Raw genomic sequence first — 27,746 nt, 5'->3', positions numbered from 1 at the left:
GACTGTGCCTTTGTGGGTGCATATGGGGCTGTGTATCTGCCAGTTGGGCCAGGGCATTGGGAGGATCACAACGCTCGTGTCCTTGAGGATGCACTGGCCCCCACACAGCCCTCACTCCTTCATGCAGCAGGTACAGATTAAGCACCCACTGTGTGTCAGACCATGTCCTAGGCTCACAGACTCTGGGGACCCTTGCCTCCTCCTTGGCCTCTCACCCTCAATCCCCACAGCGGGCAGGGGGATCATTTTAAACCTCATCCAACTGGGTCATTGCCCTGCTCAGAACCATCCTCTGGCTTTTGAGGCCTCCTGATCTCTGTCCACAAACCCCTCCAAAGTCAAGCCCTGAGTCCCAGCCTGAAAATGGCTGTCTGTCATGCACAGTGAGAACTTCCATCCTCTCCCCTCTGAAATCCTTACTCAGTGGTCATGAAAGAGCTTACATACTACCTCCTCCAGGAAGCCGTCCCTTGGGCCAGGCACAGCAAATGGCTGGGCCTTCTCATCCAGGTGTAACTCTGCTCGCCCGGGTACCTCTCACGCGCAGAACCCCACTCCAGCAACATTAGCCGCTTGCTGTTCCTCAGACTGTGAGCACTATCCCACCTCACAGCCTTTGCAGGTGCTGGTTCCCCTGCTGCAGTGCCCTTCCCAGCTGTGCACACTGCCTGCCTCCTCACTTCCTCCAGCTTCTACTCACATTCTACAGAAAGGCCTTTCTGACCACACTATAAATAGTACCCCCCAGCCCCTACCCTTGATTCCCCTTACATGACTGTATTTTTCTCCATAGCACATACCACTTGACATATATCATCTGTTAATTACTGCCTTTCTTGTGTATTGCTTCTTGCCCCTACTAGAAATTAAACTGCCTGGAAGCAGGGACTTTGTCTTTGTGCTTCACTGTTTTATTTCCCAGCACCTAACATGGGAGGTGCTTATGGGATGTTTGTTGCATGGATGAGTGACTCTGGATTTGCATCCCAGGAGTCCGTGTCTCTGGTTGCTCCCTACCCTGTGAGCTCCCTGTCTGAGGCTAGGTCTGCTCTTCTTCTGTCCTCCAGATTCCAAGTTCCTGGAAGGCCAGGTGTGGGAAACTTGTGACCACATTTGCGTGTTAGAAATACTCCCTCTAGCAACTGGTGTGGAGGAGGGTGTGGGGTGGGGTCAGGGTATGAGCCTGGAGGTGGGGAGACTGTGTAGCAGAAGCAGTGGGGAAGAAAAGCAGAGGCCTAAGTCCTAACTTAGTGGCCTCACCCAGCAGTGGGGAGATCAAGGAGGGCTCCCAGAGGAGGAGACATCTGAGCTATCCTCCAGCAGCAAAATAGAGGGAGGTGTGTCCCTGGCAGAAGGCACAGCTTGTACACAGCTTCTGGCAGCAGAACAGAGTCTGCAGTTTGGGAAGCTGCGAGTGGCGTGATGCAGCCAGAGTAGAGAGTAAGTGTGGGGCTAGGGGAGCAAGGATGGGCGAAAGGGAGAAGATGGGCTCCCGGGTTTCTGGAGAACTGGGAGGATGACGGTACTTTTACCTCTGCAGCAGGCAGAGGAGGAAGGGCAGACTTGGGGGAAATGCTAAGTTGAATGGGAACCCTGTGGGTCTGAGCTGCCCAGGAACATGATGGGCAGGAGGCAGCTGGCTGGAAAGAATTGGGCTGGAGGTACAGACCTGGTGTGGAAGATGAGGAGGGGCAGAGATAGAGGGTGATGCCCGGAGACCATCAGCCAAGACGTGCTGAAGATGCACTGAGGGTTGCCATGCCAAATTGGGTACAGAGCCCACCTCAGTGCTTGGGGCCCCTCCAGGGATGATGGGAGGGGCGTCCTCACAGTAGGCATCCTCAAGCATGACTTGGCACTAGATGCCTGGGCCTCCCTCAAGGAGAACTGAGTCATCCCGGGCGGAGGCAGGAGCTGCAGAGGGTACCCGTTGCCAGGGCTGTCCAGACACTTGTCAGGAGCATAAGCACAGCGCCTGTGAGGCAGCCTGGTGATGTCAGCGCGACCTTCTGTGTCTGGCCTGGATGGCTAGATCGCCTCCTTGCAGCTTCCCCTTCTGGCCAGTTTTTGGATGGCCAGGCCATGTCCTCTCTGCCTGGATGGTGGGGGCCGTTCAGCCTGGCCCTGAGATTCACAGCAGCCTTCTGGAATTCAGAGTGAGGTCTGAGTGGTGCCTGAAATCATCCCAGGAGGGGCTGCTTGAACATTTGGACAAGAGCAGGGTCTGCCTGCTCTCTCCTGTCTGGGCCTCCTCCGAGTGACCCACGTCGGGGGGGCACATCCTGAGGAGGAGGCCAGGCCAAGCAGGCATCTGGAACCAGGGTCTGCACGCTGGAAGTAGCCAGACACCTGGGGGTGGGGGGCATAGCCTGAGGGGGTTAATGTGCCAGGCCATCCTGGAGCCAGGGGGCAGATATGGGGTTCTACATTGTACATCAAGGCTCTCTATCTTGGTGGCTTCTGGATATAGACACATCCTAGCCCCGTATCACTCGGGGCACGGACTGCTTCTCTGTCCACGATCTCATCTACTTCCTTCTATAGCCCTGGGAGTTGGCAGGATGGCAGCCTCCTGCTTGATTCACATGCGAGAAAACGGAGGCCCCAAGAGTCTCAGTGACTTTTCCAAGGCAACACGACCCAAGTCTGGGAGGACAGGATTAGGGTAGCTTTTCCCAGTGAGAGAGGGCCTGAGTCTGGTCATTCTTGGCTACAGGACCGGGCTGGTCCCTGGGAGGCTCTCCATGCCCATAGAGTCCATGCTGGGCCATGAGCCTGGGGTCCTAGCCTGTCTGTCGGTCCTTCTATTTGCCCATGTAGCCCCTAGTTGCCTACCCAGTCAGTTTCAACAAAGTGTCTACCGAGGCCTCAGCTTGGGGAGGACCCTGAGAGCCCCCCTGGGTGGCCCCTCAGAGAGGGGTGGCACCTGCCCAGGACACACAGCCCAGCCTGGTGGACAGGTGACCATGTGGGAAGTTCAGACTTGACCTTCTGAGATCAGGTGTCCATGCAGACCCCACCCTGCATTCTGGAGCTCATGTACAGGAAGGCACCCAGTGCACATTAACACATTTACACACCTGTGTAGACCACACCGCTAGAGTTCTGTCCCCATGCAGATGCGCTTCTCTGTGTGGACTTTTCCATCCCCGCCCCCCACAGACGCACACCGTGACCCCAGTCCACCTCCCTGCTTGCACACGTTCTCTCACGTGTGGACACATGCCCTCAGATGCATAGCCTCAGGTGCTAGGCCCCGTCGCCTGGACATGAGGCTGGAACTTGGGGCCTCCCCACTGCCTCCTGCGCAGACATGCTTAGTCACCTGAATTTGATCCAGGCAGGAGGGAGGGTGGAGGGCCTGACGTCAGCCTTCATAGCCGCCTTATGCCGCCTGCACATCCATCTGGGCCACAGCGTGTCCTAGGCAATTGCAACAACAGCTGCACAACAACTCACTTTTACGGAGCTTCCCCAGTGGCAGACTCAGGCCTGAGCCCAGTATGGGTAGTGTTCACACCTTTTCACCCCATGACTACCCAGTGAGGTGAGACTGCTCTTAGCCGCATTCCATAGATGAGGAAAACTGGGGCGCAGAGGTTGAAGTCACCGGCCCATGGGCCCACACCAGGAAGAGATGGAGCCTGCAGCCTGGCTTTGGAGCCTGGGCCCTTAACCAGGGAACAGGACCCCAGGTTGGAGGAGAGGGACTTCTGCCTTGACTCACTGTGTGAGCCTGGGCCCATCCTTGGCCCTTGCTGGGCCTCACTTTCCCATCCGAGAAAAGGGAAGGAAGGGAATTAGAGGAGGATGGCTTCTTGCTGGGATAACAGCTTCAGGGAAATCATATGCAAATTGTATGGGCCAGGGCCACCTGTGGCCTCTGCCCATCTGGAGGCTGCAGAGCAGAGAGCTGGAGCTCCTGATACTGATTCACTCCCTACCATGGACTGGGGCCCTGGGCTTGTTGGGGTCCCCTTTCTGAGGCTGCTTTCCCAGGTCTATTGGGGACAGCACTATAATGATCACTATGGCAACCACTCATTCATTCAACATATATTTATTGAGCTCCTACCATGTGCCCGGTACTGCTGCAGATACCAGTGATCTTATGGAGACAAGGCAGACAAGAGCCCTAATCTATGGATTTTATATTCCAGTAGAAGGAAAGGGGGGGCTATATGGGGTGACGGTGAGGGGCAGCAGGATGGTCCATCTCCAGGGAGCAGTGGAATGGGCCAGCCAGGCTTGGAAGGCTCCCTTCAGCCTTGGCTTCCTCCTTCCTGCAAGTGGCCTGGTTCCTAAAGCCTCCCTGATACATCAACTGCATTCACTGCCCCGCCCCCCCCATCTCTTTTAGGGAGGACTCCTTGATGCCTCAGCCCTACTCACCTTTCTCACCTCCTTTGGAGAGGCCTTCCTGATGTTCTAGCCCTACCTGGCTCCCTCACCTCCTCCAGGGAGGTCTCCCTGATGTTCCAGTCCTGTTCATTCTCTCATTTCCTCCAGGGAGGCAGCCTGGATGCTCTAGGCTCACCAGCTGCCCATTCCTCTAGGTCCAGCCTTCATGTCTTTTCCTATTGCCAGTCTGGATTCCCTTCCCCCTTCCTTTCTGTGTGTCAACATCAGCTCTACCACCTTTGGGTTTCTACTCAATTCAACACACTGTGTGCCAAGCACAGGGGTTCTGGGTGACACCCTTGTCCACTATCTATCTCTAAGCCTTGTTGTGGCCCTAGGGAATCTGAGAAGGTCCTGCATCAGAGTACAGAGGGAGAGACTGAGGCTCAGAGTCAGGAAGGAGCCTGCCTCAGACCCCACAGTAGGTTGGCAGACAGGATTGGAACCCAGTCCAGGATCCTCTGTGGCCAGTGGACTCTAGTGAGCCCTACCTCCTTGACATCTGTCAAAGCAAGGTGATGGGGGAACAAGGGCTATGTTCTTAAAGTCACTGTGTGAGTACAGAGGAAGTGAGCACCAGACAGGAAGGGCAGAAGGTCAGGAGTCCACTCATTTCCTTTTCCTTAGAAGATGCTGAGTCTGGCCCAGGAAGGAGGAGGGGCATTGGGCTGGGGTGGGGCGGAGATGGAGTCCCAGTCTGAGTGTCAGGATTCAGCCTGGGGTCAGGGTTCTGCCCAGGGTTGTGGTTGAAGGGGAGGGCTGGGGCTGGGGTCGGACATTGGTTTGGGGTTCAAGCTGGGCCCAGTCTTTAGCCTGGGGCCTGGTTTGGGGCTCAGAATGCAGTAGGGTCAGGGTGGGTGAAAGGCCAGGCCATGGGAGCATTTCGGCGTGAGCAGCTGTGACAAATATTTTAGGCACACAAATAAATTGGAAGGAAAAAACCAGGAAAAATAAGGAATGACCCGTTAGTTTAGTGGAGTTTCTCTTAACAGCCACCAAAGCAGCAGCTCCTCCCTAATGGACCCTGTCATAGGCTACAGACTCCGCTGGGGCAGGAAAGGGAGTCATGGGGGATGGCAGACTTGCTCGGTGGTCCTGGAGAGACCTTCCTGGAGGAGATATGTGACTGGCTTGGAGTACCAGGGAGGCCTCTGCCTGACCAGCACCCAGCTCAGCTTCCAGCAGCAAGACTGGAATGCTCTGCAGTCAAGGGTGGGGCTGGTGAGTCACTGGGCTGTCTGCTGGATGGGGCCTGAGCTGACACTGGACTCTGTTTCTCCCAGTGCTGCTGGGCCTCTCTGTCTGGACTCCAGAATATCAGCTTCTCCCTGCTTCCCTGTGAAGCCGGCAAGGCAGACATGACCATCCCTGTTTTACAGATGGGGATACTGAGGTCTAGAGGGCCGCGATGCAGCAGAGCCAGATGAGCTCCCAGAATTCCTTTAGTTAGTAGGGACAGACCTGACTTTGGATGCTGGCAACTCAGGCAGAGGGAATCAGGTAGGGCAGAGTCACGGAGGTGGGACCTAAGGGTTGTGGCTACAATGGGAGAAGGGCCTGGAAATCTGACCTCCATACCCTGTGGCCAGCATTGAAGCTTTCTCTGTCCTCTCTTCTCAGGTTCCCAATAAGGCTGCACAGAGGACCCCCTTAACTGTGGCAATGGAGGGGGGCCCAGCAGTCTGCTGCCAGGACCCCCGGGCAGAGCTGGTGGAACGAGTGGCAGCCATTGATGTGGCCCACTTGGAGGAGGCAGGAGGTGGCCCAGAGCCTGCCAGAAATGGTGTGGACCCTCCGCCAAGGACCAGAGCTGCCTCCGTGATCCCCGGTGGTGCTTCAAGACCACCCCTAGGCCGGCCCAGCCTCTCAGCTAGGAAGTTCTCCCTGCAAGAGCGGCCGGCAGGAAGCTGCCTGGAGGCCCAGGCTGGGCCTTATGCCACAGGGCCTACCAGCCACATCTCCCCACGGGCCTGGCGGAGGCCCACCATTGAGTCCCACCACGTGGCCATCTCAGATGCAGAGGTTGGTGGGGCAGAGCTAGGGGGTCCCCGTGAGCTTCTCGGTGAAGATGCTTTTCTGTCCCGGCCCCTGCCACACAGCTGCCTGGCCTTTGCTTTTGCATACCCCCCAGAGTTGAAGAGCCTGCTGTCTCACAATATGGCTCTTCCCACCAGGGGAGCTCCGACTGAGCCAGTCACTGCCTCCAAGTCCCACCATTCCTACCCTTAGGCCAGGCCTCAGAAATAGGCCCCTCCCTTGTCCCCCAAGAAGTCCTCTTAGAGATTTGAAGATAGGTAGTATGTCTGCCCTCCCTACCACGAGTCTAACCCAGCTTTAGCCCCCACTTCTAATCCTGCTTCTTAGAGTCTCCTCTGACTCAGAAGCTGCCAGTGTGTTTCCAGCCTCTGTTCTTGCTTCTGTTTCTCTGTCCCGCTGGCTCTGTCCTTGCCACTTAGATCTGAAAGTGAGTCCTAGTACTGAGTGAGCAATCTACCGATTGCAGAGCCTGGGCTTTTTATGCCTGAGTGGGGACTCTGGTCTCTTGTCCCTAAGGCTCTCCTCCTCTTTCTTGTCCATGCAGCCAAGACCTTGCATTTAGCTGCTTCTAGAAATACTTGCTCATGTGTTTCAAACAGATGAAGGTCTCCCAGATGCCAGCGCTCAGGCAGGAATCAGGGCATTTTTCCTTCACCGCTTCCTAGGCAGTAAAGTACAGCCATGGCTCACCATTCATGTTTGCAAACACCATCCAAGGCCTCTTGTCACTTTTGATGGCATGGACACCGCCACGTTTCCCCCCATCCAGACTTGAAAGGTTGATGAGATGTGGGGTCTGAGAGTGAGGGGCCCAGAGCCAGGATTGGGCCCTGAACAGGCTCCTGAGGTGGGATCCACACTGCCTCTGGGTCAAGCTTACCTGATGTTCCCCTCTTCCTCCCCTCCCCCCCACCCCCAGGACTGTGTACAGCTGAACCAATACAAGCTGCAGAGTGAGATTGGCAAGGTAGGACTGGGGCAGGCGGTGGGGACTTTTCTCTTGAGGCTTTGTGGAGGCAGCCTCTCAGGATCCTCTGCTTGACAGTTCCTTCTCCCCTGGGAATGTAAGGCAGAGCCAGAAAGGCCCCAGCTTAGAGGTGAAGAGAGTTTTGTCCTCTAGGAGGTATCCAGGGAGGGGTGGGAAATAATTCCCCATTCCTGATTCCTTAGTTTTTGATGGAAGACAAAGAGGGACTGAGGGAGCATAGAGCTGTGTTGAGCCCGGCAGAGGCAGTTCCCGGGGCGCAGGAACCCTCTCCCTGTCTGCCAGAAACGTATGCCTGCTGGGGGCCAGCTGGTGGTGGGGGTGGTGGTGGGCTGTGGAGGGAGGGGGCCGGAGCTGTTCGGGCTGCCCATTCCCTGAGCTAGTCCGGGGTGGGGCTGACCAGTGCGTATTTCCAGGGTGCCTACGGCGTGGTGAGGCTGGCCTACAACGAAAGTGAGGACAGGCACTATGTGAGTCTGGGGATGGGAGGGAGGTGTTGCCCCGGGCCAGGCCCCAGAAGCCTGGGAAGTGGGACGCTGCTGTGCTGGGAAGACCGAGGACAAGGTTGCCTCTAGGGGGCGTGAGCTCCTGTCCCTAAGGGTATGCTTAGTAAAAAGAGTAAGCTTCTTGACCCTGAGAATATGCCCGCAGAGGCTGGGCCCCTCTGAGGGGAGAGCTCCAGAAAGGCTTACTGGGGAAACAGGGGGAAGACCTAGACTCAGATGTGGCCGCTTCCTAACCCGGCTTACCCACACACCTAGGCCACACCTTCAGCTCTGGTGGCAGTCACCAAGTGTTCCTTTCTGGACCTCTATCCACATATAACCAGCCTGTTCTAGCTCCTGGTGGCTACCCACAAGTGACATTTCTGCCCCTCCCTCCTCAGGCAATGAAAGTTCTTTCCAAAAAGAAGTTACTGAAGCAGTATGGCTTTCCACGTATGTATCTGCTGGGAACTGTGCTTGGGAGCTCCTTGCCTGGGGCCAGAGAAGGAGGGGACCTCCGTCCCTAGCTAGTTTTTTTAGGGCTGGGGTAGAGGCGGGGACAGCATGAGCAAAGGCCTGGTGGTGGGAATGTGCTTGGTGGGTCAGTCTTATAAGATTCTTGCTTGAGGCTGGTTGCAGGGCCATGATGAGGCCCAGCCTCCTGCAACGGGCTTGACTCACCTTCCTGGTCACAGGTCGCCCTCCTCCAAGAGGGTCCCAAGCCACCCAAGGAGGACCAACCAAGCAGCTGCTGCCCCTGGAGCGAGTGTACCAGGAGATTGCCATACTGAAGAAGCTGGACCATGTGAATGTGGTCAAGCTGATTGAGGTAGGAAGCAGTGGTGAGTGGCTGGGAACTCGTGCCCAAGTCCTGTGCTTAGGAACACTCAGCGCAGACCTAGGGCTCTCACTGCAGGAGTAATGTGGCTAAGACCTCCAAAGACAGAGCTAGACTTGGGGTGGGGGCTATAGGGAGGCTTCAGGGGTCAGTTTAGGCTGGTCTGGGATGTTCTCAAGGTCTCCGTGAGGGTAAGGGGCTCAGGGTTGAGGGTCCGTGATTTTTGAGGCCTCGTCTATCTGGTGCCTGCACAGTTCCTGCTCCATCGTCTGGGGTCACTGCAGAGCATACTGGGGGTACTGGTGAGTACACGGAAGTCTGGGGCTCCCACCCCATGCCTCCCCCACCCGTACTCCCATGTCTGTTCCCTCTGACTAGGTTTTGGATGACCCAGCTGAGGACAATCTCTATTTGGGTAAGTGACCCAGCTCATTCCCAAAGCAGCTTACCTGGGGTCAGTCCGAGGGCTCCCCAGGGACACACATGAACTTCAGATGGGCTGTGTGAACATGGTCTCAAGCCCTGGATTCCCTTGCCTATCCCTGCCAACCCAGGCTTAGAATATCAAGTTAGAGTCAATAAATATTCCTAAGCCCCCACTCCACTAATCAGAGAGACAGTGGATCAGGTAGATGCAGGAAGCAGGCTATGGGATATGGGTTCCCAGACCCTGTCTGATAGTTCTGTGCCTCAGTTTCCTCACCTGTAAAATGGGACAATGTATCCACCTCATAGGGCTGATATGAGGAGTAAATGAGTCATTATATACAAGATTGTTGTTAGTGTTAATTTCATGGCTGGGTTTAGAGGCCCTGAAAAGGGGCAGAAAGAACACTGGCTTAGGAATTAGGGCCAAGGCTTTAGTCTTCACTCCCTGTCCTACCTGCCTATCTGCTATGACCTTTAGGAAAATTCCTGACCCTTCTCCAAGCCTCAGTTACCTACCCCCTTCCCAGAAAAGGAATCCATGCTGCATCAGATGAGGCAGATCCATAGTAAAACTACTCTCACCCATTTACTTCCTCTGATACCCTGGGACCCTTGTCCCATCCCTCCATCAGGTATGCTCGGATGCCTGACCCTCTCCTATCTTCCAGAACACGGGAGGGACCTTGGCATCACCTACTTTGCTAGCCTGGCTGCACCTTACTTACTTTTTCTTTTCTTTTCTTTCAGTGTTTGACCTCCTGAGAAAGGGGTGAGTTCCCCTTCCCAGTCAGGCAGGCCAAGTCTAATCCAGGCCTTCTTTTCCCTCCCTGTGTCCCTAATCCCAGGGTCAACTACTCTAGGAGAAAGCAGAGGCCAAGGCCCTGCCCTTGGGGAGCTCTAGTCTGGGGGAAAACAAGAGACCAAGAGGACAATTCTTTGAAGTCTGATGGGGGTCAGTGAGGCTGGAACATTCAGTGAGTCCTCTGAAAGAGGGGGTGGGTTTTGAGCCAGGCCTTGAAGAACTGGAAAGATTATGAGGGAGGAGAGGGAGAAGAAAGGAGTGTTTCTCAAGCAAATATGTAGAGATGGGGCTCTTACCTGGATTCAAATCACAAACAGTTCTTTCAGCTTCACAAGTTTATGAGTTGGGTGGGTGGGACTCCATTTGCTGCCATTTACAAGAGGGGAAGCTGAGGTTCAGAGTGGGAAGTGGCTTGCCCAAGGTCACACAGTTCTAATTCATGTCTGCCCTATTTGGCCTTCCCAGGGTATTTGCAAAGCAGCAGACATGGGGTACTGGGCACAGGCCTGGGTGGACCAGAGGCCCTAACTGTCCAGACCTTGAATATAGGGCTACGTATGGCTTGTGATTTGTCTCTCTGCGGGGAGTGGGGGTGCTAAGAGTAGCATCCTTCTCAAGATTCAGAAGCTTTCAAATATTTTGACCTTCATATGTTTTACATTGCCATATCCATATCTGTAAATGAAACCAAAGTTTTACAAAACATTGCATATCTTTATTACACGTGATATACTCTGATAATTCTACTTCATTAGAGAAACAAAGCATTAGCTAACCACTAAGAGGATTTCATGACACTCTATTAGGTCTAGACCTACAGTTTGAAAAACACTACTCTGAATGACATCTTTGTAACAGTTCGGTTATGGAAAATTAAGTACTTAGAAGAAGGAATACCGAGCCAATCAGAAATTAAGATAAAGCTAATTTGAAATTATAATGATTGTAAAGGAATATTTGGGTCTGTGTGTGTTTTAAGTGTTTCATTATATGGGAGAACTAGCTAATGTCTTGGGTTCTGGGGAGCAGTTTGGGCATAGAGGGCTCCCGGGAAGTCCCGAGGGGCCTAAATGGCCCAGCCCCTGTCCCGCTTCACCAGCTAGTCAGCTTTTACTCATTCTGATTCGGCTGAACACTGCTCCTCCCCACCCTTCCTGTAGGCCGGTCATGGAGGTACCCAGCGACAAGCCCTTCCCGGAGGAGCAAGCTCGTCTCTACCTGCGGGACATCATCCTAGGCCTTGAGTACTGTGAGTGAGGGGCTGCGTGCCCCCGGAACAGGGGTACAGAGGAGGGAGACACCGGAGGGGGTGGGGCCCAGGCTGAGCGAGCTCTTGGCAGTTCTTGTCTGTCAGCGCGGATCTACCAATCAGCTTCATATGGGGGCGTGGCGTGGGCTGGGGGCGGGGCCTAGCATCTCCTGTGGGAAGGGGAAGGGAGTGGTGGCTGACTTCCCTGGATGCCTGGATGCCTGGATGCGTGCGGGTTGCCTCGCGTGGCTAGTCACCATCAAGTCGGGCTGTACCTGGGGTGTTCTCTGTATCTCTTCTGCTGAGTAGTTCTTAGCCAAGGCTTAACCTGTGCACAGGGCCTCAAGAGATGTAGGAAGGGAGAGATTTACATCGGCTCTCTGTGCTGTCACGGGTCCTGTGGGTGCGGAAGGGTGTGTTTACTGTGAGGGCCCTCAGGTGATGAGAGCTCAGGAGGGAGGATGTTAGCATGGCCTCTCTCTCTGGAATGCACTTATTCATTCATTCATTTGCTTCGCTTACTGCATTCTTATATGAGTACCTGCTAAGGGACAGCTAGAGGCAAGGAGATAACAAAGACCCGGATGGGAACTCCGGGATCTCACAGCCTCGTGGAAGGAACGAGAAACGAAGCAGGCAGCTATAGTGCAGTGCCTGCTAAGGCTGGAGAGGCCCACGGCTGTCAGAGCACTGAGGGGAGGCTTCCTGGAGGAGGCCACTTGTGACAGGGTCCTGAAGGATAAGTAGGAGTTCGCTGGCCAGGCTTGAGGGATGATGGATGGGAGCGAGTATGCGGAGCAGAGCCTAGCAGAGGCACAGCGGGCAGTGGGCATGTCCTATTTGAGAATGGGGAGAAGTAAAGTCTGGCTGAAGCCTGGCCCTGAGGGTGGTGAAACATGATGCTGGGAAGCTATTCAAGCCACACCAGGAGGGCTTTCCTGACTTTATCCTGTCAGCATTGTCAGCCCCTGAGGGCTTTGAGAAGGGAGGGGCATGACAGGATTTGCATCTTAGAAAGCTCTTTCTGGCAGCTGTGTGGTGGCTAAGTAAAGGGCAAAAGGTGGCCAGCTGGTTAGGAAAGAGGCTTTTTCTACAGCCCAAGTGACAGATGGTGAGGCCTGGATCAGGACAGTGTCAGTGGGGAGGAGACATGAAGGAGGCGAGCGGGAACAGCGCTGGATGACTGATTGGCCATGGGGAGGGGAGGGCCCTCAGACACCTAGGTTTCTGGCCTGGTTTGGGGAAGTGGAGTGGTGCCCATCTCTCTAGAATCTTAGCTTGGTTTATCAGGAGCATATTCTCTCCCTGGGTGAACAGGGTGAGGACCTAGCAGAGATGACAGGAACCAGGATTATCTTTCTCTCATTTGAGTCGCTCCAGTGCCCTCTAATTAATACTCTCTTTGTATATATGGGGAAACTGAGAAACACAGACAGGAGGGCTTTGCAGATAGTCCCTCTCAAGGATCTAGACTTATGGGAAGGGGGCATTTCATCCTGGGTGTGAAAAGTGGCAGCCACAACCCTATACCAGGTTGGCTTCCACCCCTTCCTGTCCTGGGCCCTTCCCTTCAGCTGAGGGCCTGCTGTCCTCCATCCTCTGTTCTCCACCCACCACCCAAAAACAAGCTAATCCCATCTGGCTTTTGGTAAAGCCTTATCAAGACCCAGCTAATCATAGTGAAGGGCTTCCCAGAGCCCATTGGTCAGAACCAGGGGCTGGACAGGCAGATGAATGGAGGCACCAGGCACTGAAGGTGTGATTCTGTCCTTGTGATTCTGGTCCTTTAGGGGAGGGTCAAGGCTTCTTGGGGAAGGCTCTGTGGTCAGGGAGCCCAGGCCTGATTCTTAAAGATGGGGCAAGTGCAGCAATGCAGGTATGAGAGCAGTCAGATCTGGAATATAGCTTAGAAGTTGAGCTCATAGGACTTGTTGATGAATAGGATATGGAGTCTGAAAGAGGAGTTGGGGATGATCCTGAGGTTTTTGGCCTGAGCAACTGATAATGTGCCATTAACCGAATAGGAAAGGCTAAAGGAGGAACAGGGGTCTTCTGTTTTGTTTGTTTGCGGGGTGGGGGGGGGGGTACGTTGCTGACAGAGAAATCAAGGTCTGAATTAGACGTGTTATTGAGAAATATTGAGATCTACATTGAGATGTCTACTGGATGTCCACATGGATAAAGAGCCCAAGTTCAGGGGAGAGGCTAGGGTTTGAGATAAGAATTTGAGACCACTTTCCATGGTCAAATACACAGCCCCTTGAGCCTCTGCCCTCCAGTGGGTGTGTGTCAAATCACTCGTTGCAGCAGGGTCACAGGACGCAGTCACCACGGGACCGCTGGTTTGGTTGTTACTGTTGTGTGACACTCAGTCCCTTTGCCCGGAGCCTTCCTGCCCTCCAGCTCTCCTCTCCTCTTTCCTCCTGCCCTTCCCATCTCTCCTCCTCTGCAGCATCTTGGGATCTGCTGGTGCAGGGGAAGGTATTTGCCGAGTGGGGAGCCCGTACGTGGGTGGCGTGGGTAGACTCGGTGCCTTCTCTCAGCTGGGTCGTCTCTGGCCATCTCAGCCTTGAGAGGCCCATTTTCCTGGCAGTCCCAGAGCCAGGGAGCAAGGTGAGCGCTCAGCGTCCTGGAGAAGGCTGCTCCTTACCCCTGCCATGTCTGTCCCAGCAGTCCCAAGGCCCGGAGTGCCTTCTTTCTCTGAAACCCCTTCAGCCCAAAGTCCCTACGCCTGAGCGGTATTTCTGCAGGATACTTCACTATTCCACCCTAAGTCCAAGAAGGAAGAACATCCCTGACCAGGTGGGGTGGGGGAAGAGACTGGGGAAATGTTCTGACAGGCTTTGGGACTGCGAGACATGGCCAGTGGAGAGCCTCCCTTCCCGATTTCCTCCGATAGCCCCCCTCAGCAACAGGTGTCTTGATTGCCACAGAGAGCACTGCATTTGGAGTCCAAAGACTCCTCAGAGTCCAGTCCTAGCTTTGCTTCGAACAGCCTGGGCTGGCCTTGGTCTCTCCACCGCATCGTGGAGCAGAGGGGGCCCTAAAGTCCCTTTCGAGGTCCTCCTGAGACAAGTGTGTGCATGAGCTCCTTCTCACCTAGAGTTTGAGATGAGCTTCCCTGGCCAGGTGAGGGCAGGGGGTGGGGGTGCGGGCTCCAGGCATTGGTCGCCCGCACCAGCACTCAAGCTGCCTCTCTCCGCAGTGCACTATCAGAAGATCATCCACCGGGACATCAAGCCATCCAACCTGCTCCTGGGAGATGACGAGCATGTGAAAATTGCTGACTTTGGCGTTAGCAACCAGTTTGAGGGCAACGACGCTCAGCTGTCCAGCACAGCCGGGACTCCAGCATTCATGGCCCCTGAAGCCATTTCCGATTCTGGCCAGAGCTTCAGTGGGAAGGTGGCTTCTAGGACCTGGGCTGAGTTGGGGTTCAGGCAGAGGGGTGGGATAGCCTGCAGTGGGGCCTCGTTTCCAACCTGAGGGTGTCAGGGTCCTTAGGTCTCAGGAGTGAACACTGAACATGGTCCTCTCCTTCCTGTTTGCTTCTTCCTGGGGTCTTGGAAAATCTCCCCAACTTTGGCCTCCTATCATTTTCCAGCAAAATGGCCCCAGGCCTCCCCTGCAGATACTTTCTGCCCGGGACTGTGTGCTGAGTGCAGGCCGGGCTGTGAAACAGAGCCCAGACAGCCCAGCTTGCTGTCCTTCTGGAGGTGGTGGAAAAGAGCAGGAGAGCTCATGTTTGGGAAGAAGTTGGAGGCTCCCCTCAGACTCTTTGGAGATGGCAGGGTTTGAACTAGGCCTTGAAGAATGGGGAGGATTTGAGCATGAGGTGGAGTCCAGAAAATGTACGAGAGCACTGAGGGGCACAGGGAAGGGGGCATGATGGGCCTTGGGCAGAGTTTAGAAGGCGGCTTGGGGACTTGGGGTTCCTCCTAACTGACAGAGGCAATGGGCACAGCTTTCTGAGCAGGGGGCTGCAGTGTAGTGTGTTCCCCTGGGCACATGCCTGTTCTCACCTGCCAAGGAGGCAATGGTTAAGAGGCATCTGGACACGTGTGTGGGTGTGGAGCTCAAAAGAGAGGTCAGGGATGTAGATAGAGATTTTTTTAAGAGCTTCTAATTTTGATATAATTCCAAATTTACAAAAAATTGCAAGAATAATACAAAAAAAACCCTCCCATGTATCTTTTTACTCAGATTCACCAATTATTGACATTTTGTCCCATTTACCTTTTCACCATCTCTCCCTATATTTAAGTGATTACATTTTTCTGAACCATTTGAGAGTTAAGTTGGAGACATTATCCTCCTTTATCACTAAATATTTTAGCAGATATTTTCTAAGAACAAGGACATTCTCTTACATAACCTCAGTACGATTATCGAAATTAGGAAATTTATCATTGATACAAGACTAAACGACCTTATTCACATTTCTTTCTTTCTTTTTTTTTTTAAAGATTTTACTTATTTATTTATTTGGGAGAGAGAATAAGAGAGAGAGAGAGAGAGCACATGAGAGGGGGGAGGGAGAGGGAGAAGCAGACTCCCTGCTCGTTCCCGGGACTCCAGGATCATGAGCTGAGCTGAAGGCAGTCGCTTAACCAACTGAGCCACCCAGGAACCCCCCCTTATTCACATTTCATCAGTTGTGTGGATCCTGTCCTTTAATGCCACCCCCCCCCTTTTTTTTGGTCCAAGATCTGACCCAGGGTTAGTCACAACATTCAGCTGTCACATCTCTTTGTCCTTTAATCTGGAGGATTTCCTCAGCCTTTCTTTGTCTATTCTGACCTTGACATTTTTGAAGAGAACAGTCCTGTTACTTTATGGAATGATGTCAGTTTGCGTTTGTCTTGGTGTTCCCTGGTTCCCTGGTTGGATTTAGATGAGGCATCTGTGCCAGGAATATGTAAGTAGACATTGGAGACTCATTCACATATGAGAGAAAGTGGAAACCAGGAGAGGAGATGGGGTTCCAGAAGGGGAAAATGTAGAGAGAGCACATGTTAGAGCCCAGGATATGGGGGAGCTGTGAGGAGCTGTGGAGGTGACCGAAGGCCAGGGCCTTGGTATGGGCAGGGGCTATTTCTGGTGGCAGAAAGAAGGTAGATGGTGACTTCTCCAGTGGATCATCAGGAAAACGGATGATGAGCTGGTTTAGTGAGTCTAAGTTTAGTACATACGATGGTTTCTGGGGTGCACCATGGGTACAGCAAATGTGACCCTGTAGGTAAAGGTAGTTTTGCATCTGTTGAGTTAGAAATGTATCTGGTTTGGGTCTGTTCCAGGGGGACTTGGAAACCCTGAGAGGTAGGGGCCCTGTTCTGGTCATCCCTGTGTCCCTAGTGCTCCGCATAGGGTCAGGCATAGAACAAGTGAGTGGGAGTTATTTGTTGAGTGACTACATGACTGAGGAAGGAGTTCCCCAATATGCCCTCTCCCACAGCCCATGCGAGCTAGGTGAGGGAGGGGTGTTGGTTCGTTTTGGGGGACTGATAGGAGCCGTTTCTTCCTAGGCCTTGGATGTGTGGGCCACCGGGGTGACGTTATACTGCTTTGTCTACGGCAAGGTGAGTGTTGGGTGGGCTGGTGGAGCTGGGCGGGCCCAGTCCCTTGGCACCATGGGCTGGGCCAAGCTGAAGCAGGATGAATGACAGCTGCAGGCCCTTCCTTTGTGTCCTAAAGTAAAGCGACTTTTGAAAGGGCCCACCTGGCTCAGAGAGGACTGAGGGAAAAGCTTTTTTCTGTTTTCTCCCGACCCTTGGGAGGAGATTCACGTGAAGGAGCTCCAGGATAGAAGACATCCCAGTGGGAGGTGTAGATGGTGGTGTGGCCACCTCGCCGCCAGGGCTCTCCCTGTCCTTCTGGCCCTTGATGCCATTCATTCTTTCATTCATTCACACATTCACTCATTCACTCATTCGTTCTACAAATTGTCCTTGCCTTTTGCTCTGGGTCAGGCCGGGCCTTGAGAACCCTCGACACTGACTTGGCGGAAATCGCTGTCCACAGGTGCTCCCCGTCTAGTGACTGCACTGAGAGGCAGGAGGGAACCTCAGTGAGTGTGTTCGCAAACTCCAAGCCCTGGGAGTGGAGGCCGTTCTGCAGGTGGTCCTAAGGCCAGTGGGCACATCCAGCCTCATAGTTCCCTCAATGACTCATTTGTTCAGTCAGTGTTTGTTGAGCACCTACTGTGGGCCGGGCCCTGAACAAGTTCGACAAGGTTTCTCCCATCTTAAGGAGCCCAGAGCTGCCCCCCCAACTCTGGCCACACCAAGAGATGGGGTCAGTCCCCCAGGGCAAGTTGAGGCCCTGGGCCTGCATCCTTTGTCTGCTTCTCCACCCAACAGTGCCCATTCATCGATGATTACATCCTGGCCCTGCATAGGAAGATCAAGAATGAGGCCGTGGTGTTTCCTGAGGAGTGAGTTGCCCTTCAAGGGGGCTCCTGCCCACCCCCAGGGAGGCGTGTCTGAGTGGTAGCAGAGCATTTGCCCTTTGAAGGCCCCACCCCAGCCTGCAGATCTGGAGGTGGGGGTGCCGCTTCCTGGGAGGGGCCCCTGAGCGGACTGGGCGGAGAGAGGGCAATGGGACTGTAGAACAAGGTCTCAGAGACATCTGATTGGATTCCATTGTACAAATGGAACTCTGAGGCCCGGAGTTGGGCCTGAATGGCCCCAGGTCACACGTTCACACTGCGCCTTCTCTAAAGGCTTCTGTGGGGTTAATGGCATCAACCTTACACACACCCTGGAACCATGGGGAGCCTCTACTTTCCTCACATGGGGTAGGAGGGCTTCAAGATAGCAGTGTGCTTCCCCATATTGTAGATGGAAAATGGAGGCTCCAGAGGAGAGTTATCAGTGGGTCTGGGATTTGAAGCCACTCCCTCCCCCTTGTGACTGAGGTCTCTGAGCCCAGAGGGACTATATGGAGAGGTCTTCCTGCTCATCTGCCGTTCTTCTGATTATGATATTGGCTACCACGGCTTCTTACTTTTCAGGGCCCTTCTGCCATCAAAGTCCCCTGGGCAGGTCAGAAACCACCCTGGGTTGGTTTGTCCTCAATGACTCCTGCTTTCTTGTGCCCACTCCCAGTCTGGCCCCCAGGCCCTGTTGAGTCTACCTCATCATTCTCTTGACTCCATTACCACCTGCACCCCTAACTGGTTCTGTCCTCAGCCTTGTCTAGCCACCTTGTCTTTGGTCTCCCTGCTGCCAGCCTCCTTCCAGTCCAGCCCCCACAATCAGGCCAGGGTGACCCTGATAAAGCACAACATATCTCACCACATCTCCCACTTAAAGTTTTTCCAAGGCTTCACAAAGCCCACGTGAAGAGGCCCTTTCCTGGCCCTGGCATTCAAGGACCTCTGCCACCTCCTCCCACATAGCACTAGCCAACTGGATTCCATCCCTTCTCTATAATTGCCTGTCACTGTACCTTTCCTCCTGCTGGACCCCATGCCAGAGATCTCTTCCTTCCCAGCCGAGGAGTTGTGAAAGGGATTAAGTGTCTAGGACAGCAGAGGGATCCAAGGTCAACAGTCCCAAGAGTGAGTTCCTTCTCTGCAGGCTTGGACAGATGGGCTTCCCAAAAATGTTGGTAGCCAAGAAGCCTGGAGTTTGGGCAGAAATAGTCCAGGCTGATATGGGGCTGAGAGTCCTGCCCCCTCCCCCCCCCCCCGCTTCCCCTGAGTCTCTCATCCCTGCCCTCACTCTTCTGGGTAGCAATGTGTCAACCCACTAACCTTTCTGGGCCTCAGTTTCTTCCTCTGTCAAATGAGAATCTTTCTTGGCTACCTCCAGGCAGAGGACAGGATAAGATGGAGAGTGGGGCAAAGGCCCCTGGTGTCCCATAAAGTGACTCTTCTCACATTATCCTCACCATCTCTGCTACCAGGGGGTGCCCAGTACCCCTGGGACTGCATTTGTGTTTGTGGCCCCTGCCTCCTGCGGGAGATGGCTTTACTTCCTGTTCAGGAAAGAAGGATATCCATCTACTTGTTCTGAAACTCTCCCCTTCTGCCTTGATATCTTGGGGTATCCCTCTTGCTCTTGAAGAAATGAGGGTTGGGTGTGTCTCTGCCCTGACGTGTACTATGCAGGGAATCCCAGAGCAGGTGGGGATGGAGAGGTGGGCAGGAAAGAATCCTCAGTAACTATCTCTCCTTCATCTCCTTCCTTCCCCCCGCTTTAGGCCAAAGGTCAGTGAGGAGCTCAAGGACCTAATCCTGAAGATGCTAGACAAGAATCCTGAAACAAGGATTGGGGTGCCAGACATCAAGGTTGGGGAGCCAGAGGTCTTGGGCTGGGCTGGTTTTGGATACAACAAACAGGCCTCAGTTTCTCCTTCTAGAGAGCCCTACACCAAGATACATAGATTATATATTGGGTTTGGATTTGGGGTTTGTGGGCTTTGGGTCCCCTCAAGGCAATTGCTGGTTGAATGCCCGTGGTCCTTTGCTGACTGGGTGTCTGTCTATCTGACCTCTCTCTGCCCTCCCAACTTTACAGTTGCACCCCTGGGTGACCAAGAGTGGGAAGGAGCCCCTTCCCTCGGAGGAAGAGCATTGCAGTGTGGTGGAGGTGACGGAGGAGGAGGTGAAGAACTCAGTCAAGCTCATCCCCAGCTGGACCACGGTGGTAAGGGGGTGAGGGGCAGAAGGCTCCCTTGTCCCGGTAGGGCCTAAGGAGGGCTTTGCCACTGCCTGAGACTTGCTCTGTGCTGGGCCCTGTTGAGGGACAGAGGGCCATCTGGTCGGCCAGCCCCAGTGCTGATCCATACTGAGGCCCTGCTGGAGGGCAGTGGGGAAGGAGGGCATGTTATTCAGCCTCATGGTAAGGAGACCAGGAGACTTGGTGAGGAGAGTGAATGATTTAAAGAAATATACTGCCCTCACTGAGTGTCAACATTCACCATGACTGGAAGAAGCATTTCCTTCCTTCCTTCCTTCCTTCCTTCCTTCCTTCCTTCCTTCCTTCCTTCCTTCCTTCCCTCCCTCCCTCCTTCCCTCCTTCCCTCCCTCCCTTCTCCCGCCCTCCTCCCTCTTGCCTTCCCTCCCTGCTTCCAAGCACTGTTCTAGGTGCCAAGGACATGACAGTAAGAAGGCCTAGGAAGCTTTTGAATTGGAGAGGTGGCCCTGTGCCCTTTGGACCCCATCCATGTGCTCCCTCTACTTTCCCCTCACAGTTTAGTTTTTTCCATCTTCCTTTGGACATCTTCCATATTAACTGTTGGAAGTTAATTCATGTAGCCCCTTGTGGCCACTGAGAACCACGGCCTGCCCTGCGCTGGGGTATCACAGCGAGTCGGGGCAATCACAAGGCAAAGGGAGAGCTGGTGCCTGTGCGGTAGGTGACATCCGGCCTGTGCACACCAGCCTTCCCCACTGGGTCCAGGCCCAGCTAGAGCCAGGTGGCCAAAGTCCTGCTCATTCCTATGAGCGGTAGAGCTCCAGGACTCTCTGAGCTCCCTGGAAACAGTCAGCTCCCGTAGGGTCTCTACTGCTACGTCCTTGGTCTTAGCCACCCCGTCTCTCTCCTTAACCACTGGAATAGCCTCCCAAGTTGTCCCCTGCTTCCACCCTCACCCCCACTATGGTTGCTGCTCCATTCAGCAGGCAGGGTGGTCCTAGTGACCAATCGTGTGACTTTTCAGTTGCGACCGTCCTCACTTAGGCTCCATATCACTCAGAGTAAGCCACAGCCTTGACCACCCTAGAAGACACTGCACAGACGGCCCACCTCCCACCCCCTCTCCCCGCGGCCTTACCTCTCCTCTCCTCCATTTGCTCAGCTCTAACCACGTGCCACCTAAGCTGCTGCTCCAGAACCTTCCTCCCTGGGGGATGCTCCTTGCCCAGATATCTGCAGGGCTCACTTCCTCACTCCCTGAAGGGCCTTTACTCCAAAGTCACCTCAGTGAGAAGGGAGCCTTCCCTGGCCCCTTATCTAAAATTCCCACCTCCTCTTTGTCATACTGTATCCTCCCACCTCGTTTTCTTTTTTTCTCCTTAGCCCTCACCACTAACTAGCATATACTCTACTGATTTGTCTTATTTACTGCATGTCCCCCAACTAGAACATAAGCTCCACGAGGGCAAGAATTTTTGCCTCAGTGTGACGCCCGTGCCTAGAATAATGTCTGGCACATGGTAGGCACTTGATAAATGGTTGTTGGTTGAATGAAGGAATGAGTAAAAGAACAACTGAATGCACCCCGACACTAGGCACATGTGTGTGGGGGGGTGGGGGGGGGCAGGGGCCCAGAGCTGTCCTTGGTGCAGGAGGAGGGTCAGAGTCGGAGAACCAGGGTGTGGCTTCTGCTTCTCTGCTCCTCCTGCCGCAGCCTCTCCTTCACTCTGTCCGTCCCCGCTCAGCTACAAGGCATTTCTCGATTGCACCCCCCATGTCCTCAGGATAAAGCCCCTGCTTTCAGCCTGGCACCCCAGACCCCTCATGGTCTGCTCCTGGCCTCTGGGCACCCCTATGCCCCAGTTGTGCTGAGCTCCTCGCCATTCCCAGAATTCACCCTTAACCATCACCCCTTGTGCTCTTGCCATTTCCTCCGCTTGGAATTCTCTTCCCTTCTCTGTGGACTGAAAGGGAGCCTCAGCAGGGCCCACCCAGGAGCTTTCCCCTTAGGGAGTCAGATTGGAGGCTGCCGGTGTGTCTGGGAGCCTGGAGGTCCTGTGCTCCTCACTCTGTTGTGTCCTCCCCAGATCCTGGTTAAGTCCATGCTGAGAAAGCGTTCCTTTGGGAACCCATTTGAGCCCCAAGCTCGGAGGGAAGAGCGATCTATGTCTGCTCCAGGAAACTTACTGTCGTAAGTACCAGTGGGCTGTGGCCTGCGGGGTGCTCCCTGGGTGGGGTGGGGGCTCTCACTGTCACTGGGCTGTGCAGGCTGAGCCTGGAGCCTGGGGACTCAGCCCGGTCTCAGAGGAGGGCCCCGTTTGCACCTCTGTTCTCAGCGCACCGCAGCCTAGTAGAGGTTTGTAGGCATCACGTCTGCTCCTTGTAGAAGGTTGCCTGTCTGTGGAAGGAGAGGCACTTTTGCTGACTCTTCCTGGCCTGGGGGAGTGTTCGCTTTCCTGAGTAGCCCATGCTCCCTCCAGCCATTGCTGAGGCCATGTGCTCAGGCATCACTTTGTAAACGCTTGTCCAGCGAGTAAGTATGGACAGGCAGGCTGATAGGGCCAGGGAAGGGAACTCCCATTTGCCGAAGGCTTCCTGCTGTGAACCAGGCATGTGCATTCACCACCTCCCAGGAGAGGTCAGAAAAGCAGCTCCCCAAACCTCTTTGAGCCTCGTCCTCAGCTTTTCCACCTTCTTCCATTAAAATAAAAGTCAGTTTGGGATGCCAACAAGGCCTGCTGGAGTTTGTGCACAGACCTACAGAGAGAAAATCGGGAAGGGGTCCTGGACCAGAAAGTGGTCCTGGGACATTGGTTGCCTTCCTGTGGCCTGTGAAGGGTGCTGCAGAGGGGAGACATTGTGCACCCCCCCCATCTTCTGCCCCTCCCACCCGCTGTGTGGAGAAGGCGTGCTCCCTAGAGAGGTGAGTGCCACACGTTGTCCGGGGACCTCAGCCTCTCTGGAAGGAGTGGCATCACTTGTGCCGTGCAGGGGCCCAGACATTGGCTTCGTGCGAGGCCATCCTTTTGTAAGTGGGCTCTTCAGAAGTGTCAGGTCCCATCACGGTGGACAAGCTGGGGTCTGCTCCAGCCAGAGGTTGCTTGCACCCGGTAATATCCATATACCAACTGCTTGCCCTCCACTTGACAAACTTCCTGGCCAAGGGAGGTGGAGGGGTGGGCCTTTGGAGAGGCCCTGACAGTACTGAGCTTATTTTCAGCTCCCCGTCTCTTCTCTGGGCTCCTCTAGGTCTGCAGGCCTCGATGCTGGAATTGGGTTTAGTGTAGGGGATCACATATTTAGCATCCAAACGGAGCCCCTTTTGAGAGTGAAAGAGGAAGCTGTTACTAATTATGGCAGGACAAAAGGCGTTAAGTAGGACCACGATGATGAACAAACCTGGATGGCTGGTTACTCCAGCTCAGTGCCAGTGACTCCGCGCCCCCTAGTGGTGGCACAGGGCAGTCACAGGCTAAAGAGACCTAGCCCACGTGTGGCACAGAACTGGGTCCCAAGAATACCACTGAGCAAGGCAGTCGTTAGTCACTGTCCTTTCGTGGACGTGTTAATGGGGGAGAAAGGCCGGTTTACTCATCTGGACTGTGAGAGGGTTGGGCTTAATCCTTTTCAGCTATAAAATTCTATAATTCTGTGACCCAAGTTTAATTTTGAAAAGCAGGTTTTACCTCATCAAAGTCCCAACATTTGTCCTTGATAGACTCTGTTTTTTATGCTTTGGGATAATTGGCGAAGCTCTACAGTGGAGTTAAATGGGATTTTTTTTTTTTATACCACAATCTATTCATCAGTCATTTTAAAAAGAAAAATCTTAGGGGAATAATCAGATACAGGAATCCGTTAACTATGTGACAGAATTCCAAGACTGATAGGTAGACTCTGCCCTGTGAACAAGGCAAAGAAAATACGAAACCAGAGCCCCTCTACCCAGGATGATGGGGGCTGAGCTAGGCCGCCGTGGCAGGCCTGTGACCTAGCTGCTACTCAAGGATGTGGGGGAGTCAGCGGGTCAGCTCGTGAGCAGCTCTGGGAGCTGGGCTGGGAAGTGTGCGCTTCATCTCCAAGCAAGAGGGAGCCACAGAGGGTTGTGGGCTGAGACCAGGGATAAGGAGACCGGCAAGGGGCCACAATTCCGGGGGCAAGACTGAGGCGAACTTGGGGAAATGGCGCTGGTGGGGGGTGGGGTGGGCAGGGGGCAGTGGTTGAGAAATTGTGGAAAGGAATGGCTGTGTGTGTGTGTCTGTGAGTATCTTCCTGAGTGCATGTTCTGATCCCTGAGGTCCCTCTGCCCCTGGTGTCCCCTGAACAGGAAAGACAGGTGTGGTGAAGGGGGCAAGAGCCTGGAGCTCCCCGGCGTCCAAGAAGATGAGGCTGCATCCTGAGCCCCTGCATGCGCCCAGGGCCACCGGCAGCACGCTCATCCCACGCCTCCAAAGGCCCACTGCCCTCATGCCGACAGCCGCCCCTGCGGGCAGGGGGTTGAGGACTGTGGCCCCTCTTCCGGCCCTCCTCCTTCTGTCATGCTGCATGACCTCAGCGCACAAGTCCAGGGACAGGATTGGAATGTTCGTCATCTGGGGTTTGGGGGCAGGGCTCCCATGAGGCCTTTCTCCTCGTCCTGGCTCTCCCTCGGGGGGACCCATCCTGTGGGAAAGAGAGGTACCTGTGGTGCCTTAGAAACCCCACCTGGCTCGCTGGCAAGGCAGGAAGTAGGAAACCAAGCTAGCGGGTGGAGGCCTTTGTTTACCACCACGGCAGAGACCTCCTACTGGGAGTCAGGCAGGCCTGGCTCAGTTGTCTCATGCACATGGAGGGCTGGACCTTGCCCACCTCAGGGGTTCCTGCCAGAGCTCTTGTCCACTGAGAATGCTGATAGGGAGGCTCTGAGCCCTCAGGGGGGTATTCCTGGGCCTCACTGAGGCAGGGGCCAGCAGTAGAGGATTCAGATTCCTTTTTTTGTTGTCTCTTACTTTTAACATTGTGGTGGGAGTGTGGTGGTGTGTAAAGGCCTCCTTGGGAACATCTAGAAAGCTCTCCCACAGCTTTGGGTGGTCCCCAGCACACTCACCATTATTTGGCAGCCAGGTGGGGTGGACTGACTTTCCTTGATTGTTTCACACTCGGTGCCATCTGGAGAATGGGTTAAATGAAAGCTCTGGGCAGAGGCCTGAGCCAGGAGCACCCACCTTGCCTGCCCACTTTACTCCCTCCCTGCATGGCTCCCGTGTAGAAGAGACACCAGGGGCAGGCCCGACCAACAGCTCTGGACTCAACAGGGCTGTGGCCTTGCAGATGCTGAAGTAAGTGCAGTCCAACCTCTGATCCTACACTGGCCTGCCCATCTGGCCCCAGAAGCTGCCCTCACATTCCTACAACGAAGGACAAACGGCCCGGGTTGGAGGCAGCACTGGAAGTGGGCCCCTGGTGCGGTGTGCATGCTGGCAAGTGGCCACAGAGAGGTGGGCCTCCTGCCACTGCCTCACCCCCAAGGCAGTTGACATTCGGCCGGCACAGAGCTGGTGTGCTGGAGCGTGTGTGTGGACCTGGCCGTGCTGGGGCAGACTTGATCTTCTCCCTGGAATCTGTGCCTGGCTGGCTTGGCGCTGACCGACCAAATCCTCAAGAGATTGACCCCCAGAGGAAAATAAAACAGGCCTCAGATGCCTCCCCTGGAAACACGGGCCAAACAAGGGATTTCAGTTGCCTGTGTGGGGCTCCTACTGCAGGAAGGCTGGTGCTGAAAAAGAAAGGGCGGCTGGGCCGGAGGAGCGTGTGTGTCCTGCTCATCTTTGTGCCCGTGGGTGTATGTCGCACCTCCATGCACATGCATGTGCGTGCCCATCTGCTGCACACAGCACGCCTGCACGTCTTGCACTGGCACATGCATCTGTAATATAGTTTCTTTGTGTCTTTAAGCTATGAGCAGAATGTGGCCCATTGTCAATGGGCCCACAGTTCTCCCTAGCTCCTCTGCACTAAGGCATTGTAACCCAGGGCTTAAAAAATAATTCGGTACTGTTTTTAAGAACACTTTTTTTTAGAATTCATGGGAGGCTAATCACAGATCCACAAGTTTCCTTGAGCATCTCTGCACTGGGGCCTGGAGGGTGGGAGTTTCAAGGGGCTACATCCATCAGGCCTGCCCTCGCAGACCTCAGAGGTGGGCCTGGCTTCATTGCCCATGTCAGAGCCTGGATGGGGTACTCACCCCATTGCTGAGGGTTTTGGTTGGCGTATTGTTCTTGAATGTAGCACAAGTGATGAACAAACTCCATGAGAGTGTTTTAAAAACTAACTTCCCAGGTAGTGAGTTAAAAACAATAAAAGCCCTTTCTTGAGTTCAAAACTAAACAAAACAAAAACTTTGTGTGTACATTTTCAATATCTGGATGTGTGCTCTTTCTCACCAACTGGATCACTGGCTTTGCTAGTTGTTCTGGAAGAGTCTGAGCAGGACAGTGGTGAGAGGAGCTCTGGGGTGGGGGGGCGGGCAGGGAGTGAGAAGGAGGCAAGGAGGGAGAGGGAGGGAGAAAGGTTGGCTCTGGAGGGTGAGAAGCTACAGTCAAGGATGTGACTCCATCTCCTGAGTGGGTTCTGTGGCCCTTCCTTGGGAAGAACAGGATGTTGAGGAGCCGGTGGGATGCCCATGTTTCACAGGGACCCAGGAAGCCCAAGGTCTGGTCCTTGGGAGCCGTCACCACTCCCCATGGGGCCAAAGTCCCAGTGGAGCAGCACAGGAGTCCCTGTAACACGTGTCCAGCGTCTTTACTGTGCCCCTTTAGCCTTGGGCACTGGCTTGGGCTTTTTGCACCCTGCAGCTCCCTGCTCATAGTAGGCCCTCCATGGCCATCATGAAAAGAGTCGTCAGTGAGGTCAGACAGCCTTGAGCTTGAATCCAAGCTTTTCCATTTAATAGCTGTGTGTGACCTTTGACAAAGCCATCGGAGGAGTCTTGATTTCCTCATTGGTAGAATGTGGATAATATCAGCACCTCCTCGGGGGGTTCTTGTGATGTTAAATGAAGTCCTTGTGCCAAGCATCTGATACAGTACTCAGTATATAGTAAGTACTCAGCAAGTGAGGCCCTTAAAAGAAAAAGAACTTTCTGTTTCTGGGGCTCTCTGGAACCAGCCTTAGAGGCCATGGGCTCAGCGCATCTTGCATGATTGGTATTTACCTATCTGTGGAGTTCCCAGCTGGGTGAAATGAGACCAACCAGGAGACCAAACCAAAGGCTACCCAGCATGCTGCTCAGTTTTTCCATCTGAGAAATGGATACCAAAGCTGTTATTGCAAGTTTCCTGGTCATCCTGGGAAGGTCCCATGAGGGACTGTACCAAGCCCTCTCTGAGAGGGGCACTGGTGGCCAGACAGAAGTTTCCCAAATGCCAAGACCAGTAAGTAGGTCTATCCCCACTTCCTCCCCACCATCTCTCACTTCCTTACTGGTCTCCTGGCCTTGGTCCTTAGGACTCTAATCCATCCTCTTACTGGCTACCAGAGCAATCTTCAGGCACACCCCTGACCATGCCCATCTGCCCATCCCTCTCAGAACCCTTCCATGTTTCTCCAGTGGTCAGCCTGGCATTTGAGGCCCCTGCCATCAGCCCTGCTACCCTCTGGATGCTCTCCTGACCATGCCCCACACTCCATTCACTCCTTACTCCCACGGCTCTTCAGGCCCACCCACTCCTCTAGAACACTGCCTTCCCCCAACCCCTGCCTCTGCTTGTCAAAGACAGCCTCACCTCCAAGGAAGTGGTTCATCCCAAGCGTTAGTCACCAAGTCTTGGGTCTGGGTTTGACAGGCCAGATCATCATGCCTAAGAACTTTGAATAGGACCATAGGTGCATGATGTC

General features: G+C 54.3%; 1 protein-coding gene across 1 annotated transcript; it reads left to right on the top strand.

Annotated features, from left to right (window-relative positions):
- The first annotated feature begins 6,045 nt into the window (after positions 1-6,045).
- CAMKK1 (calcium/calmodulin dependent protein kinase kinase 1) lies at positions 6,046-26,219 on the top strand. Its single transcript, XM_021704236.1, has 15 exons — positions 6,046-6,423; positions 7,358-7,405; positions 7,840-7,893; positions 8,310-8,361; positions 8,604-8,737; positions 9,125-9,161; positions 9,923-9,944; positions 11,138-11,226; positions 14,432-14,631; positions 16,752-16,805; positions 17,586-17,659; positions 19,432-19,519; positions 19,749-19,877; positions 21,956-22,059; positions 24,196-26,219. Exons 1-15 carry the CDS (start codon positions 6,064-6,066, stop codon positions 24,266-24,268), a joined length of 1,518 nt encoding a protein of 505 aa, XP_021559911.1. The 5' UTR covers positions 6,046-6,063; the 3' UTR covers positions 24,269-26,219.
- Positions 26,220-27,746: the final 1,527 nt, after the last annotated feature.

This window comes from Neomonachus schauinslandi, chromosome 15, assembly GCF_002201575.2.
Source record: "Neomonachus schauinslandi chromosome 15, ASM220157v2, whole genome shotgun sequence".
In the NCBI taxonomy this organism is placed as follows: Eukaryota; Metazoa; Chordata; class Mammalia; order Carnivora; family Phocidae; genus Neomonachus; species Neomonachus schauinslandi.
This window is presented reverse-complemented; position numbering and strand designations above follow the sequence as displayed.